This window comes from Pan paniscus, chromosome 2 (genome assembly GCF_029289425.2).
Source record: "Pan paniscus chromosome 2, NHGRI_mPanPan1-v2.0_pri, whole genome shotgun sequence".
Classification (NCBI taxonomy): Eukaryota; Metazoa; Chordata; class Mammalia; order Primates; family Hominidae; genus Pan; species Pan paniscus.
In genome coordinates, this window is record NC_085926.1 from 99,660,344 (window position 1) to 99,672,966 (window position 12,623).

Here is a 12,623-nt window from a genome sequence, read left to right on the forward strand (position 1 = left end):
CGCCAGGCTAATTTTTTTGTATTTTTACTACAGACGGGGTTTCTCCATGTTGGCCAGGCGGGTCTCGAATTCCCGACCTCAGGTGATCAGCCTGCCTTGACCTTCCGAAGTGCTGGGATTACAGACGTGAGCCACTGCGCCCGGCCTGGAGATTATATTTTAAAGTTATTTTGAATACTCCCTGGAAAAGTTCTTGGTTCATACTTATACCCCTAAGTCAAAAGATTTGTCAAATATTCAAGAACAATCAAACAATCACTTAAAAATTCTGTATAAAAGTTTCTATTTCGGCATACTTTACTTTTACTTAACTAAAATTTCAAATAAAATGTATCCACTTTTATGATCTCAACAAGATCGGTCATTCCTATAGCGGAGTTGAAAACTTTCAACTTATTCACAATTATCAAAAGAATGGAGCAGCCCCCACAGAGACTTCCAGCAATGAGTTGTAAAATGCAGTCTGCATTAAGTAGCTTCCTTACAATATCCCGATGGTAAAAGTGTCAAATTTCGCAAACGCCTGGACAAGGAAGTGAAATGATCATCTAATAACGCAGTTGACTCATCTGTCAAATAAGCGAGTGGGCCAGGGTCCCTGAGCTCACTACCCTCAGATTCTAACTCCAGCTTCACATCATTAGGCGTAAGCAGCCAATTGGGCCGTCTGGGAGCCGTGCATCCTGGGAGTTATAGTTTCCGGCTCCCTCCTTCAGACTACAAGCTCCACAGAGCCGCGGGAGGACGGTTGCCTGGTATTATTAGCAAGCAGCAAATATGGCGGTGGCGCGCGTGGACGCGGCTTTGCCTCCCGGAGAAGGTAAGGCGATCCCTACCCCGAGTCCTAAGGTTTACTTCACGGAGCTGAATTAAATAGTGGAGAGCAGAAAACCTAGGTTTAGATGTGCAGTTCTGGACCAGTTCTTTTGATGCGGATCTGTGGTCGTCACGGATGCGGGCTACCCTCTGGGAGTTGTAGTTCACCTGCCGTTCCCAGCTCTCCGGCGTCGCGGTGAGGGCCGAGCGGGGGACTACAGTCCCCAGAAGCCTTCGCGCGGCCCGGCGCCCTGGCTCCCGCGCTCCCGATGCTGAGGAGGCGGTGGATTTCGGGCTGCGATGACCTTTCTTGACCATTTACTTTGAGTCATGGGTGCCTAAGCGAAATGTTCGGGATCTCCCTCTTTCGCTTCACACATCTCCCTCTCTTCTTGGTTCCTGGAACCATCAGGAAAACCTTCCCTCAGAGACCGCTGCCTAGTCTGGCTTTGAACCCTTCCTCGGAGGTGGCCAGTGGCCGTGATAAAATCTAAGGGATGATCCAGAGCCCGCAGTTCTGTACTCCTTGTTCTTGCACACGGGTCCTAGGATCGAGTTTGGTCGCTGCCCAGTAGAGCACAGGACTGTGTGGGTGCTTCTGTGGCCTGAAGATACCTACCTCTTTGGGGCGCCGGACGCGAGCTGCTTTTGTTTTGGTTACAGCTCCGAGGCTTGGCAGCAGTCAGTCCTCTAAATCGGGGACAGGGCCCAGGGGTCGAGGCCCGTCTTCATGGCTTAGACCAGGAGTGCATTTTCTGGGAGCCGTAAATTCTTGGGGGAAGAGTTGGTGGATGGTTCTCAGACCTCTCTGTCGACCCCTTGGAATTGTGTACAAAGGCTGTGCACTTTTCTGAGACAGCACACCCCTTTCATCAATTTTTCAGAGGGGCTCACGACTCCTCACATGCTAAGAGCCATTAGACAACGGGAAAACGTTGAAATCCTCCAGGAGAGCAATCTGGCATAATTAATTCCTGCAGTAGTCCTAATCTGGGTGTAAATTTGAAATTGGCCGTTTCTCTGGCCCCGCCCTCTTCGGAGATCGGCTTTTCTTAAACCACACCTCTCAAGCCCACCAGGGCTACTTAACTGTTAATAGCAGTTAACATTTACAGAGCACTTTGTATGACCCAGGCGATGTTCTCAGTCCTTTTTTTTTTTTTTTTTTTTACATTATCTCATTTTCTCTGTAGAACTACATTTATAAGGCAGGTATTATCCCCACTTTACAGAGTAGAAAAGTGAGCCCAAAAGAAATCAATAATTTGCCTAATATACCACAATGGTTAATTGGTGGAGCCAGGGTTTGAACGTCTATGTTATACTAAAGTGCCTTATTGAGTGCCCGGTGGCAGGAACGGGGCTAAGTACTATTCATATGGTTTCTCTTTTAATTCTCATATCAAGCTAGCGAAATGGGTGTATTATCCTATTTTATGGGAGAATTAGTTGAACTATACTTTGATTTTCAAAATCACAGTTTGGGCACTTTAGGATATATTGGTAGTTAGGCTGTAAGCTGGTGGATCGCAGTCAAAAGTTTAGTAACATTTAAACAATAGTATCATTACTTAGGCACAACAAATGGAAGTAATCGTCCATATTTAAATGTGAAAATTTTCAAAGTATATCTTAGCAACTTGAGGAGAATATCACACGTCTAGTTTTAATTTGATATTTCTGAAGAAAAATGAGTAATTCAATCTGGTCATTTAGAACTCAAGATTGCTTTAATTTTACAATGTTGATATTTATTATGCTCTACTGTTCTTTAACTTGAAATGGTATAGAGATTTTATAATTCCAGCCCTATGCTTAGCTGTTGTACATGTTTTATTTTATTTGTGTTTTCTAACATTTCCGTTTCTTTTCAAGGATCAGTGGTCAATTGGTCAGGACAGGGACTACAGAAATTAGGTCCAAATTTACCCTGTGAAGCTGATATTCACACTTTGATTCTGGATAAAAATCAGATTATTAAATTGGAAAATCTGGAGAAATGCAAACGATTAATACAGGTAGGTATTGCAATCTGGGAAATGGTTACATAGGATCAATTTATTATTAAACAAAACAATAAAATAACCTGACAAAAAGTAACTGTGCAGGCCTAGCAAGCAGTCATTGTTGCCTTAAATTTTTACATGACAGTTTCTTCTGAAGATGAACATACATGTACTACATTGAGAGTAGATTAGGAAAAAAAAGCATTGTTAAGAAAAGGAAGCATTTTATTTTGCAAAATACTGTGTTACAAAGGTAACCTTTTACCTCATGATGGGGGTAAAGAGTTCATTCATTCCTTCATTCAAGAAATGGTTACTGAGTCCCTCTTATATGTCTGGCACTGTATTAAGTTTTGACTGAGAGTTTAACAGCACTATTCTTGTGGAACTTACATTCTCAAGTTGTTGCTGTGTTAAAAATGTCTTAGTAGTTGGAGGAGGTCTGATCGCTCAGCTTTATCTGTATTTTCTATTGCCCAGGAACAATAACAAAAAACTGATAGTCATACTGTAGAATATTTAGACAATATATGTGAAATGTACAAAAGGAGTTTGTTTGAGAGTGTTTGGCTGTCTAAATAAACCTTTTAAATCACTTTAATGTGAAATATATATGTTATTCCTAAAAATAACAATATGTTTCCTTTTTACAGTTATCAGTAGCTAATAATCGGCTGGTTCGGATGATGGGTGTGGCCAAGCTGACGTTGCTTCGTGTATTAAATTTGCCTCATAATAGCATTGGCTGTGTGGAAGGGCTAAAGGAACTAGTACATCTGGAATGGCTGAATTTGGCAGGAAATAATCTTAAGGTGAATGGTTTCTTTTTTGTTTACAAAACTATTCTGCATAAAAAAAATTCAAGCAATGTAGAAATAAGTCAAATTAAAAAGTGAAAGTACCCACTCCCACTCTCCAGGGATAATCTCTATTAAAATAAACTAAAAATAAATCTCATTCTGAAACATATAATATGACATAATATTCTTTTAAATTTGAACAAAGAATCTATATTGTACTTAGAAAAAAGTAGATCAAACCATAGAGTGTTTAGGAGGGAGACTATATCATGCTGAATTAAGCTTTAAGTAAATGTTTAATGCTATAAGGGAGAATATACAGTTTTAAAAGTTAGGAGATCTGAATTCTAGTCCTACTTGCATTACTTAGTAACTGTGTAATTTTGGGTAAATTAATACATATTTCTGCATCTTATTTTTTGGCATGCTAGCTGAGAGGACTAGATTACCAATAGCTGCCTTTTATTGAGCCATTAATGTATCTGAGCTACTGTTCTAAACATTTATCTGTATTAACTTATTCAATCTCATGGTAGCCTGCAAAGTAGATATAGACATTATGCGTGTTATAAAGGTGAAGGAACTAAAGCACAGAGAAGTAACTTGCTCAAGGTCACACAACTAGGAAGTTGCAGGGCCAGAATGTAAATCCAGGCTGATTGGTTTTAATCTAAACTTGTAAACTCTATTCTATACCACCAACTGTCATATATTATTACTATGGTTTCTTTTGTTTTTTTTTTTTTTGATGGAGTTTTGCTCTTATTGTCCAGGCTGGAGTGCAGTGGCACGATCTTGGCTCACTGCAACCTCTGCCTCCTGGGTTTAAGCAATTCTCCTGCCTCAGCCTCAAGAGTAACTGGGATTACAGGCGCCTGCCCACCATGCCTGGCTAATTTTTAGTATTTTTTTAGTAGAGACAGGGTTTCGCCATGTTGGCCAGGCTGGTCTCGAACTCCTGACCTCAGGCTGTCCACCCACCTCGGCCTCCCAAAGTGCTGGGATTACAGGTGTGAGCCATAGCGCCTGGCCATTACTATGGTTTTTTTCAAGCTGTAAAGATCTTGGATGGTATGAACTACTTGGTAGCCCTCTACTCATAGAGAGATAATGAAAGTGTACGTTTACAACCTGACAATCTACTAAATTCTGTTAGTACTGCCCCTTTTCTCTTGCTAAGTTCTTCTACTCTGCTTCTAATAATAAGAGGAGGCAAGACACTCTTTCAGCTGCAAAGAACTAGGGAATAATTTCATTTTTTGATTTTGTTTTCATTAAATAGTGTGATGCTTTTCTTGTGATAGGCCATGGAACAGATCAATAGCTGCACAGCTCTACAGCATCTCGATTTATCAGACAATAATATATCCCAGATAGGTGATCTATCTAAATTGGTATCCCTGAAAGTAAGTATGTTTTCTTTGTCATTTGTGAAGTTTTATAGCAAAATACCAAGAGAAAGTAATCTTATTGACCTAAAATTAGCCTGCTTAGTATGAGCAGATTGCTTTCTTTATGATAAGAATTATGGGCTGGGCATGGTGGGTCATGCCTGTAATCCCAGCACTTTGAGAGGCTGAGGCGAGTGGATGGCTTGAGCTCAGAAGTTCAAGACTAGCCTGGGCAACATGGCAAAGCCCCATCTCTACTAAAAATACCAAAAATTAGTGGGGCATAGTGGTGCGAGCCTGTAGTCCCAGCTACTCAGCTAAAGCAGGATTGGTTGAACCCAGGAGGTGGAGGTTGTGGTGACCCGAGATTGGGTCACTGCACTCTAGCCTGGGCAATAGAGTGAGACTCAGTCTCAAAAAAAAAAAGGAATTATGTTAGAATACCAGAAATTAAGTATGAAACTTTTTGTTGTTAGTTATATAACTCATTTATTTGATGTGAAACTGGTCATTGTAGTTAAGGTTAATTTTATTTACCATTCTCTGAACATGATGGAATTCCCTGTATGCCCAATCAACCAATGCTAGTAACTTCAGTTATTATATAGTACATAATCTTTGGGGAGGTTGAGATTAATCATTCCTGAATTTGAGTCTGTCTGTATTTTTTTTTGAGACAGAGTCTTGCTCTGTCACCCAGGCTGGAGTGTAGTAGTACAATCTCACTCGACCTCCCAGGCTCAAGTGATCCTCTCACCTTAGCCTCCCAAGTAGCTAGGACCATAGGCATGTGTACATCACCACACCCAGCTAATTTTTTGAGTGTTTGTAGAGATGAGATCTTTTTCTTTTCTTTTTTTTTTTTTAGATAGAGTTCTGCTCTGTCACCCAAGCAGTGGTGCAATCTTGGCTCACTGCAACCCAAGCAGTGGTTGCAGTGGTGCAATCTTGGCTCACTGCAACCTCTGCCTCCTGTGTTCAAGTGATACTTTTGCCTCAGCGTCCCGAGTAGCTGGGATTATAGGCGCCCACCACCACACCTGGCTAATTTTTTGTATTTTTAGTAGAGACAGGGTTTCACCACGTTGGCCAGGCTGATTTTGAACTCCTGACCTCACATGATCCTCCTGCCTTGGCCTTGCAAAGTGTTGGGATTACAAGCGTGAGCCACTGCACCTGGCCAGAGATGAGATCTTACTATGTTGTCTAGACTGGTCTCAAACTCCTGGACTCTAGCAGTCCTCCTGCCTCAGTCTCTCAAAGTGCTAGGATTACAGGCATGAGCCACCGAACTGGCCGAGTCTGTTTTTTTGTTTTGTTTTGTTTTGTTTTGTTTTTTTGAGACGGAGTTTTGCTCTGTTGCCCAGGCTGGAGTGCTGTGGCGCAATCTCGGCTCACTGCAACCTCTGCCTCCCAGGTTCAAGCGATTCTCCTGCCTCAGCCTCCTGAGTAGCTGGGACTACAGGTGCATGCCACCACGCCCAGCTAATTTTTGTATTTTTAGTAGAGATGGCATTTCATCATGTTGGCCAGGCTGGTCTCGAACTCCTGACCTTGTGATCCACCTGCCTCGGCCTCCCAAAGTGTTGGGATTACAGGCATGAGCCACTGCGCTGGGTCCCAAGTCTGGATTTTTTTTTTTTTTTTTTGACATTCAGAATTGCTGTTTTTAAAGTAGTAGGTATTAGCTAATTGTCAAAATTAATTTCACTTAGAAAAAAACATGTAGCATGTAGCACTTTTTATGGAGGGGAATGTATCATGCAGTCAAATAAGTAACAGTTGAAATCACAGTCTTGAAAAACATGTAGAACATTTTAAATATTGTTGCCTCATTGGATATTATTACCATCAGATATGTTCATTAAGCCCTAGAAGCAGTATCTTAGTTCACTTTTTCCCAGATCTTTAGGAGAAATCATTTTTAGCAATAATTATTCTAAACAATTTGATGTAGCCAGATGCTGTCCTAATAGATGCTAAGAGAATTCAAATGAACCAAAGATGATTGAATTTTTTTTTTTTTTTTTTTTTTTTTTGCTGGAATAGAAGCCTATTTATCTGATTAGAATCCTGGGTGTTCAGTTTTGGGTTTATTCTTGGTTGTTGCTGACTTAATGTGAGTCAGCTTTATCTGCAAGTAACACATTCTACCTCCCTTTATTTTTTAGTTACCTAGGGAATACAGTTGCAATTATGGATGTAGGTTATCACTCTCTTTTTTGGAAAATTTGCTTTATATGTGGTTGTTTTAATGACTTTTTTTTTTTTTTTTTTTTAATTTGAGACATCAGAGTCTTGCTGTCACCCAGGCTCGAGTGCAGTGGTGCAGTCATGGCTTACTATAGCCTCGACCTCCTGGGCTCAAGTGATCCCCCTACCTCAGCCTCCCCAGTAGCTGGAACTACAGGTGCACCCCATCATGCCTGGCTAATTTTTTTATTTTTAGTAGAGACCAGGTCTCACTATGTTGCTCAGGCTGGTCTCAAACTCCTGGGCTCAAGCAATCTTCCCTCCTTGGCCTCCCAAAATGCTGGGATTACAGGCATGAGCCACCACACATGGCCTCTATTTTGATATTTTAAAAGAAAAGGAAAAAGTGTGTTAGAAATTGCTTAGTGTCTCATAACTTAAATCTCACAGCATGCCTAGTTGCTATGCCAAGCATGTGTTTTTGGACAAGTCTTTAAAATATCATGAGCTTAGGATGTTGGTATGAAAACAGAGAGTTGGACCAGAAGATCATCAAGGACCCTTGTAGCATTAACAGTCTTTGACTTGTGTGTGATGAGAAATATAATAAAGTAGATTCCTTTATTCTTATATGTACCATTTTGGTGTTGTCACAATAGGCCAATTTATTTGTAATCTTTTCATTTGTAATTCATACTGTTTTTACTTTCAAGACCCTGCTTTTACATGGAAACATCATCACCTCTCTTAGAATGGCACCTGCTTACCTACCCAGAAGTCTTGCTATACTTTCTTTGGCAGAAAATGAAATCCGAGACTTAAATGAGGTAAAATTTGAGGGTATTTTGTGAGATTCAGGAAGCTGGAAATCCTAGGAAAGACACAGGAGAGGGTTGTGAGCTTATTTTTAGACTGTGAGCATCTTGGAAGAAACTGCCATTCATATGAAACACTTGGCTCTAGATGATTGTTATTTTTCTTTCCACTTTTCCTTAGTGTCAGTGGGTCATTAAGGTCTAATTTCCTTTGTAAAGCTGTAATTATCATTCCACTGGGAGGCGATTGGTGGTAGAGGGACATCTACGTTATAAGGGTTTATAAGACTCCCTGTCCACCTTTCTTGGCTGCTGTGATGTTTTCAAAATAGGGTTATTTCTGCTAGGAAACAGTGCTGATACTTGCCAGGGGATTTTGTGCAGCAGGGACAGATGGCTATATTGTTGAAACTTTGGAAGTCAATGGACACTTGTCACTTTTCAGAACAAGAGGGAAATTATCACATTCTCAAATGCTGCCAAAGATATGTAATCAGTGGAAACCTTGTGCTTGTTCAACAAAGATATCTTTTGTTCCAGATCTCTTTTTTGGCATCCTTAACTGAATTGGAACAGTTGTCGATTATGAACAATCCTTGTGTGATGGCAACACCATCCATCCCAGGATTTGACTATCGGCCGTACATCGTCAGCTGGTGCCTAAACCTCAGAGTCCTAGATGGATATGTGATTTCTCAGAAGGAAAGGTAAACATGTGCCCTTTAACATCACAAATGTTACTGAAAAGACCATTTCTAGTTTACTACAGATTAATAGAGTATTTCTTAAAATGTGCATTTAGATAACAAGAGTATTAATGCAGTCATGTAGCAGACTATATGCTGGTCATTTAGGATTTTCTGTCATTTCTAAAAAAGGATAAGAAATAAATATTGGCCTGGTGCAGTGGCTCATGCCTGTAATCCTTGCACTTTGGAAAGCCGAGGCAGGAGGATTGCTTGAGCCCAGGAGTTTGAGACCAGCCTGGGCAATATAGGGAGACCACATCTCTAAAAAAAAAAAAAAAAAATTAGCTGGGCGTGGTGGTACACACCTGTAGTCCTAGCTACTTAGGAAGCTGAGGTGGGAGGATTGCTTGAGCTCAGGAGTTTAAGGTTACAGTGAGCTATGGTTGTGTCATTGCACTCTACCTTGGGTGACAGAGTGAGACCCTGTCTCTGAAAAAAAAAGAAGAAATCTCGGCCCCAGAGATTGGAGCTAGTAGTCTTAGTGCCCTACATACAACAATTTGATTTCTAAAAGTTCTTTTGTTAATCAGTTGTTTGGAGCTTGGAACACTTTTGCTTAGAAACCATCATGTTATAGATCCTGTGTAGGATCTCAGATCAGTCTCACAAAAGCTTGTAATATATTAATCTATCACATATATAAGGGCCGTATTTTTTATTCATTTTATTTTCTATTTTATCATCCAGCTCCAAATGCCATGTAAGGGCAGTATTAGTAGTATCTTAGAATTCTCCAAATACTCATTATAATGATAACTCTGGGAAAATGCAGAGTTTTAATTTGGAACTAGTAGCAGATGTGGTGATTGGTCCTCCTCTTTTTTTTTTTTATTTTTTAATTTTTTTTGAGACTGAGTTTCACTCTTGTTGCCCAAGCTGGAGTGCAATGGCGCGATCTCTGCTCATCACAACCTCCACCTCCTGGGTTCAAGCGATTCTTCTGCCTCAGCCTCCCAAGTAGCTGGAATTATAGGCATGTGCCACCACACCCAGCTAATTTTGTATTTTTAGTGGAGACAGGGTTTCTCCATGTTGTTTAGGCTAGTCTCAAACTCCTGACCTCAGGTGATGTGCCCGCCTCGGCCTCCCAAAGTGTTGGGATTACAGGCATGAGCCACTGCACCTGGCCAGGTTCTCCCCTTCTTATACCTGTGAAGCAGCAGAAGCAAGAATTCCCCCACCTGTAAATCATTAATAGTTTCTGTGGCTTGGAGCTGGGATCCCTGCAGAATGGAGTCTTCTGGACCCTGATACATGATCAGTGGAATGAGAGCTTTAGGGGAGGTAAGGAACTAGGATATGGGAAGGAGGGAGTGGAATTGGGATAGTGAGAGTTGAGATGACTTTATTCTGTCTACTATGCTTCATTTAACTTTTTTCTCTCAGTACATACACACATGCATTATGGACTCAACACATACATTATCCCTCGCCTTTTTTTGTTCTTCTCTACTACAGACAGTAGTTACTTCAGGAGTTTCCTGATGGGAGGACGGGTGGTAGATTACAGACAGCGTCTCCCTTCTCTGTCTCTCTGCTGTTTTGTATAGTTTCTGAGTAAAGCAGGGGGCCGTGAGGAATGGCAGCCAAGAGCTAGATAGTGGTGGTGCTGGTGTAGGGTGAGGGACATATGTCAGGTCTAGTTTGCCTACAGGAAAGGGTGGCTTTTCTTTTTCCTGCTGTGAATGTTGCTCTGAGAATAAACCTTATTTTGTTTCAAACTGTGACTAGTTCTAGATTTGGAATATGGGTTTACTTGGATAATCCTCTGTACAGTTGTTGACTTCTTCTGTGGGAGTAGGACTGGCAACATTTGCATGTCTGAGAGGCAGCATGGTGATGTGGGCAGAGATAAAGGTTTGGTGTAAAGAGAGACCCACAAAGAGAGATGAGACCTGCTTACGATAGACAGGGGAAGGCTTCACTTTTTTCTCTGCTATCTATTAGCTGTGTGGCCTTGTCAAGTTCCTTAGGGCTTTTCTGAGGCTAAGTTTCCTCATCTGTAAAATGTGAATAGCGGTACTACCTTGCTTTCATGGATGGTAGGATTAAGGATGATGTATAGAACATAGGACTGGTCATATAGTAGGTGCTTAATAAATGATATTATATAAGGATAGAGACTAAAGGTTGAAGAGTTTGTTGAAACTAAAGAGAGTGTCAAGACAGAAAATATTTGTTGATTGGATAAATAATGATAAAAAAGTCTGTGTTTCTATACTGTGGAAATGGTTTTATTCCAAGTGACTTTAAGGTGAATTTGAATATTTTTTGAGCTTTCTCCATAATGCTTTGCAAACATTCAATTTCAGAGACTTCAGGAGATAGGGAAGAGTGGGCTCCCACTTGGAGTAGCCTCTCTCTCTGGGGTTGTCCTGCACTAAAGAAGTGTGCGGGGGGGTGGCTGGCAAGATGGCTGAATAGCAACAGCTCTGGTCTGCAGCTCCCAGTGAGATTAGCACAGAAGGCAGGTGATTTCTACATTTCCACCTGAGGTACGTGGCTCATCTCACTGGGACTAGTTAGACAGTGGGTGCAGCCCACGGAGGGTGAGCAGAAGCAGGGTGTGGCATTGCCTCACCCCGGAAGTGCAAGGGGTCAGGGAACTCCCTCCCCTAGCCTGGGGAAGCCGTGAGGGACTGTGCTGGGAGGAACAGTGTACTCTGGCCCAGATACTATGCTTTTCCCATGGTCTTCACAACCCCACACACCAGGAGATTCCCTCCAGTGCCTACGCCACCAGGGCCCTGGGTTTCAAGCACAAAAGTGGGTGGCCGTTGGGCAGACACCAAGCTAGCTGTAGGAGTTTTTTTTCATATCCCAGTGGCGCCTGGAACACCAGTGAGACAGAACCGTTCACTCCTCTGGAAAGGGGGCTGAAGCCAGCAAGCCAAGTGGTCTAGCGCAGAGGATCCCAGCCCCACAGAGCCCAGCAAGCTAAGATACACAGGGTTGAAATTCTTGCTGCCAGTACAGCAGTCTGAAGTCGACCTGGGATGCTCGAGCTTGTCGGGGGAGGGGCATCTGCCTTTACCGAGGCGCGAATAGGTGGTTTTCCCCTCACAGTGTAAACAAAATCTCCCGCAAGTTCAAACTGGGCAGAGCCCACCGCAGCTCAGCAAAGCTGCTGTAGCCGGACTGCTTCTCTAGATTCCTCCTCTCTGGGCAGGACATCTCTGAAAGAAAGGCAGCAGCCCCAGTCAGGGGGCTTATAGATAAAACTCCGCATCTCCCAGGGACAGAGCACCTGGGGGAAGGGGCAGCTGTAGGTGCAGCTTCAGCAGGCTTAAATGTTCCTGCCTCCCGGCTCTGAAGAGAGCGGTGGATCTCCTAACACAGCCCTTGAGCTCTGCTAAGGGACAGACTGTCTCCTCAAGTGGGTCCCTGATCCCCGTGTCTCCTGACTGGGAGACATCTCCCAGCAACGGTTGACAGACACCTCATATAGGAGAACTCCGGCTGGCATTTGGTGAGTGCCCCTCTAGGATGAAGCTTCCAGAGGAAGGAACAGGCAGCAATCTTTGCTGTTCTGCAGCCTCTGCTGTTGATAGCCAGGAAAACAGGTAGTGGATGTCCAGCAAACTCCAGCAGACCTGCAGCAGAGGGGCATGACTGTTAGAAGGAAAACTAACAAACAGAAAGGAATAGCATCAACATCAACAAAAAGGACGTCCACACAGAAACCCCATCTGAAGGTCACCAACATCAAAGACCAATAGTAGATAAATCCACAAAGATGAGGAAAAACCAGTGCAAAGAGGCTGAAAATTCCAAAAACCAGAGCGCTTCTTCTCCCGCAAAGGATCACAACTCCTTGCCAGCAAAAGAACAAAACTGGACAGAGAATGAGTTT

At 42.4% G+C, this 12,623-nt stretch overlaps 1 protein-coding gene across 5 annotated transcripts in view; it reads left to right on the forward strand.

Moving 5' to 3' along the window:
• The first annotated feature begins 425 nt into the window (after window positions 1–425).
• The window catches only part of CEP97 (centrosomal protein 97), a 48,403-nt gene continuing 36,205 nt past the window's right edge, over window positions 426–12,623 (forward strand). The window contains exons 1-6 of one of the 5 annotated variants that reach the window (XM_008975424.4): window positions 429–820; window positions 2,692–2,834; window positions 3,476–3,634; window positions 4,927–5,028; window positions 7,920–8,033; window positions 8,562–8,728. In XM_008975424.4, coding sequence (XP_008973672.1) covers window positions 778–820; window positions 2,692–2,834; window positions 3,476–3,634; window positions 4,927–5,028; window positions 7,920–8,033; window positions 8,562–8,728 — 728 coding nt within the window. In that variant the 5' untranslated portion in view covers window positions 429–777. Of the gene's footprint in view, window positions 821–2,691; window positions 2,835–3,475; window positions 3,635–4,904; window positions 5,029–7,919; window positions 8,034–8,561; window positions 8,729–12,623 lie in introns of those variants that run through there. The other 4 variants (XM_003821931.5, XM_055110220.2, XM_034957036.3 and 1 more) reach the window with 4 other exon arrangements.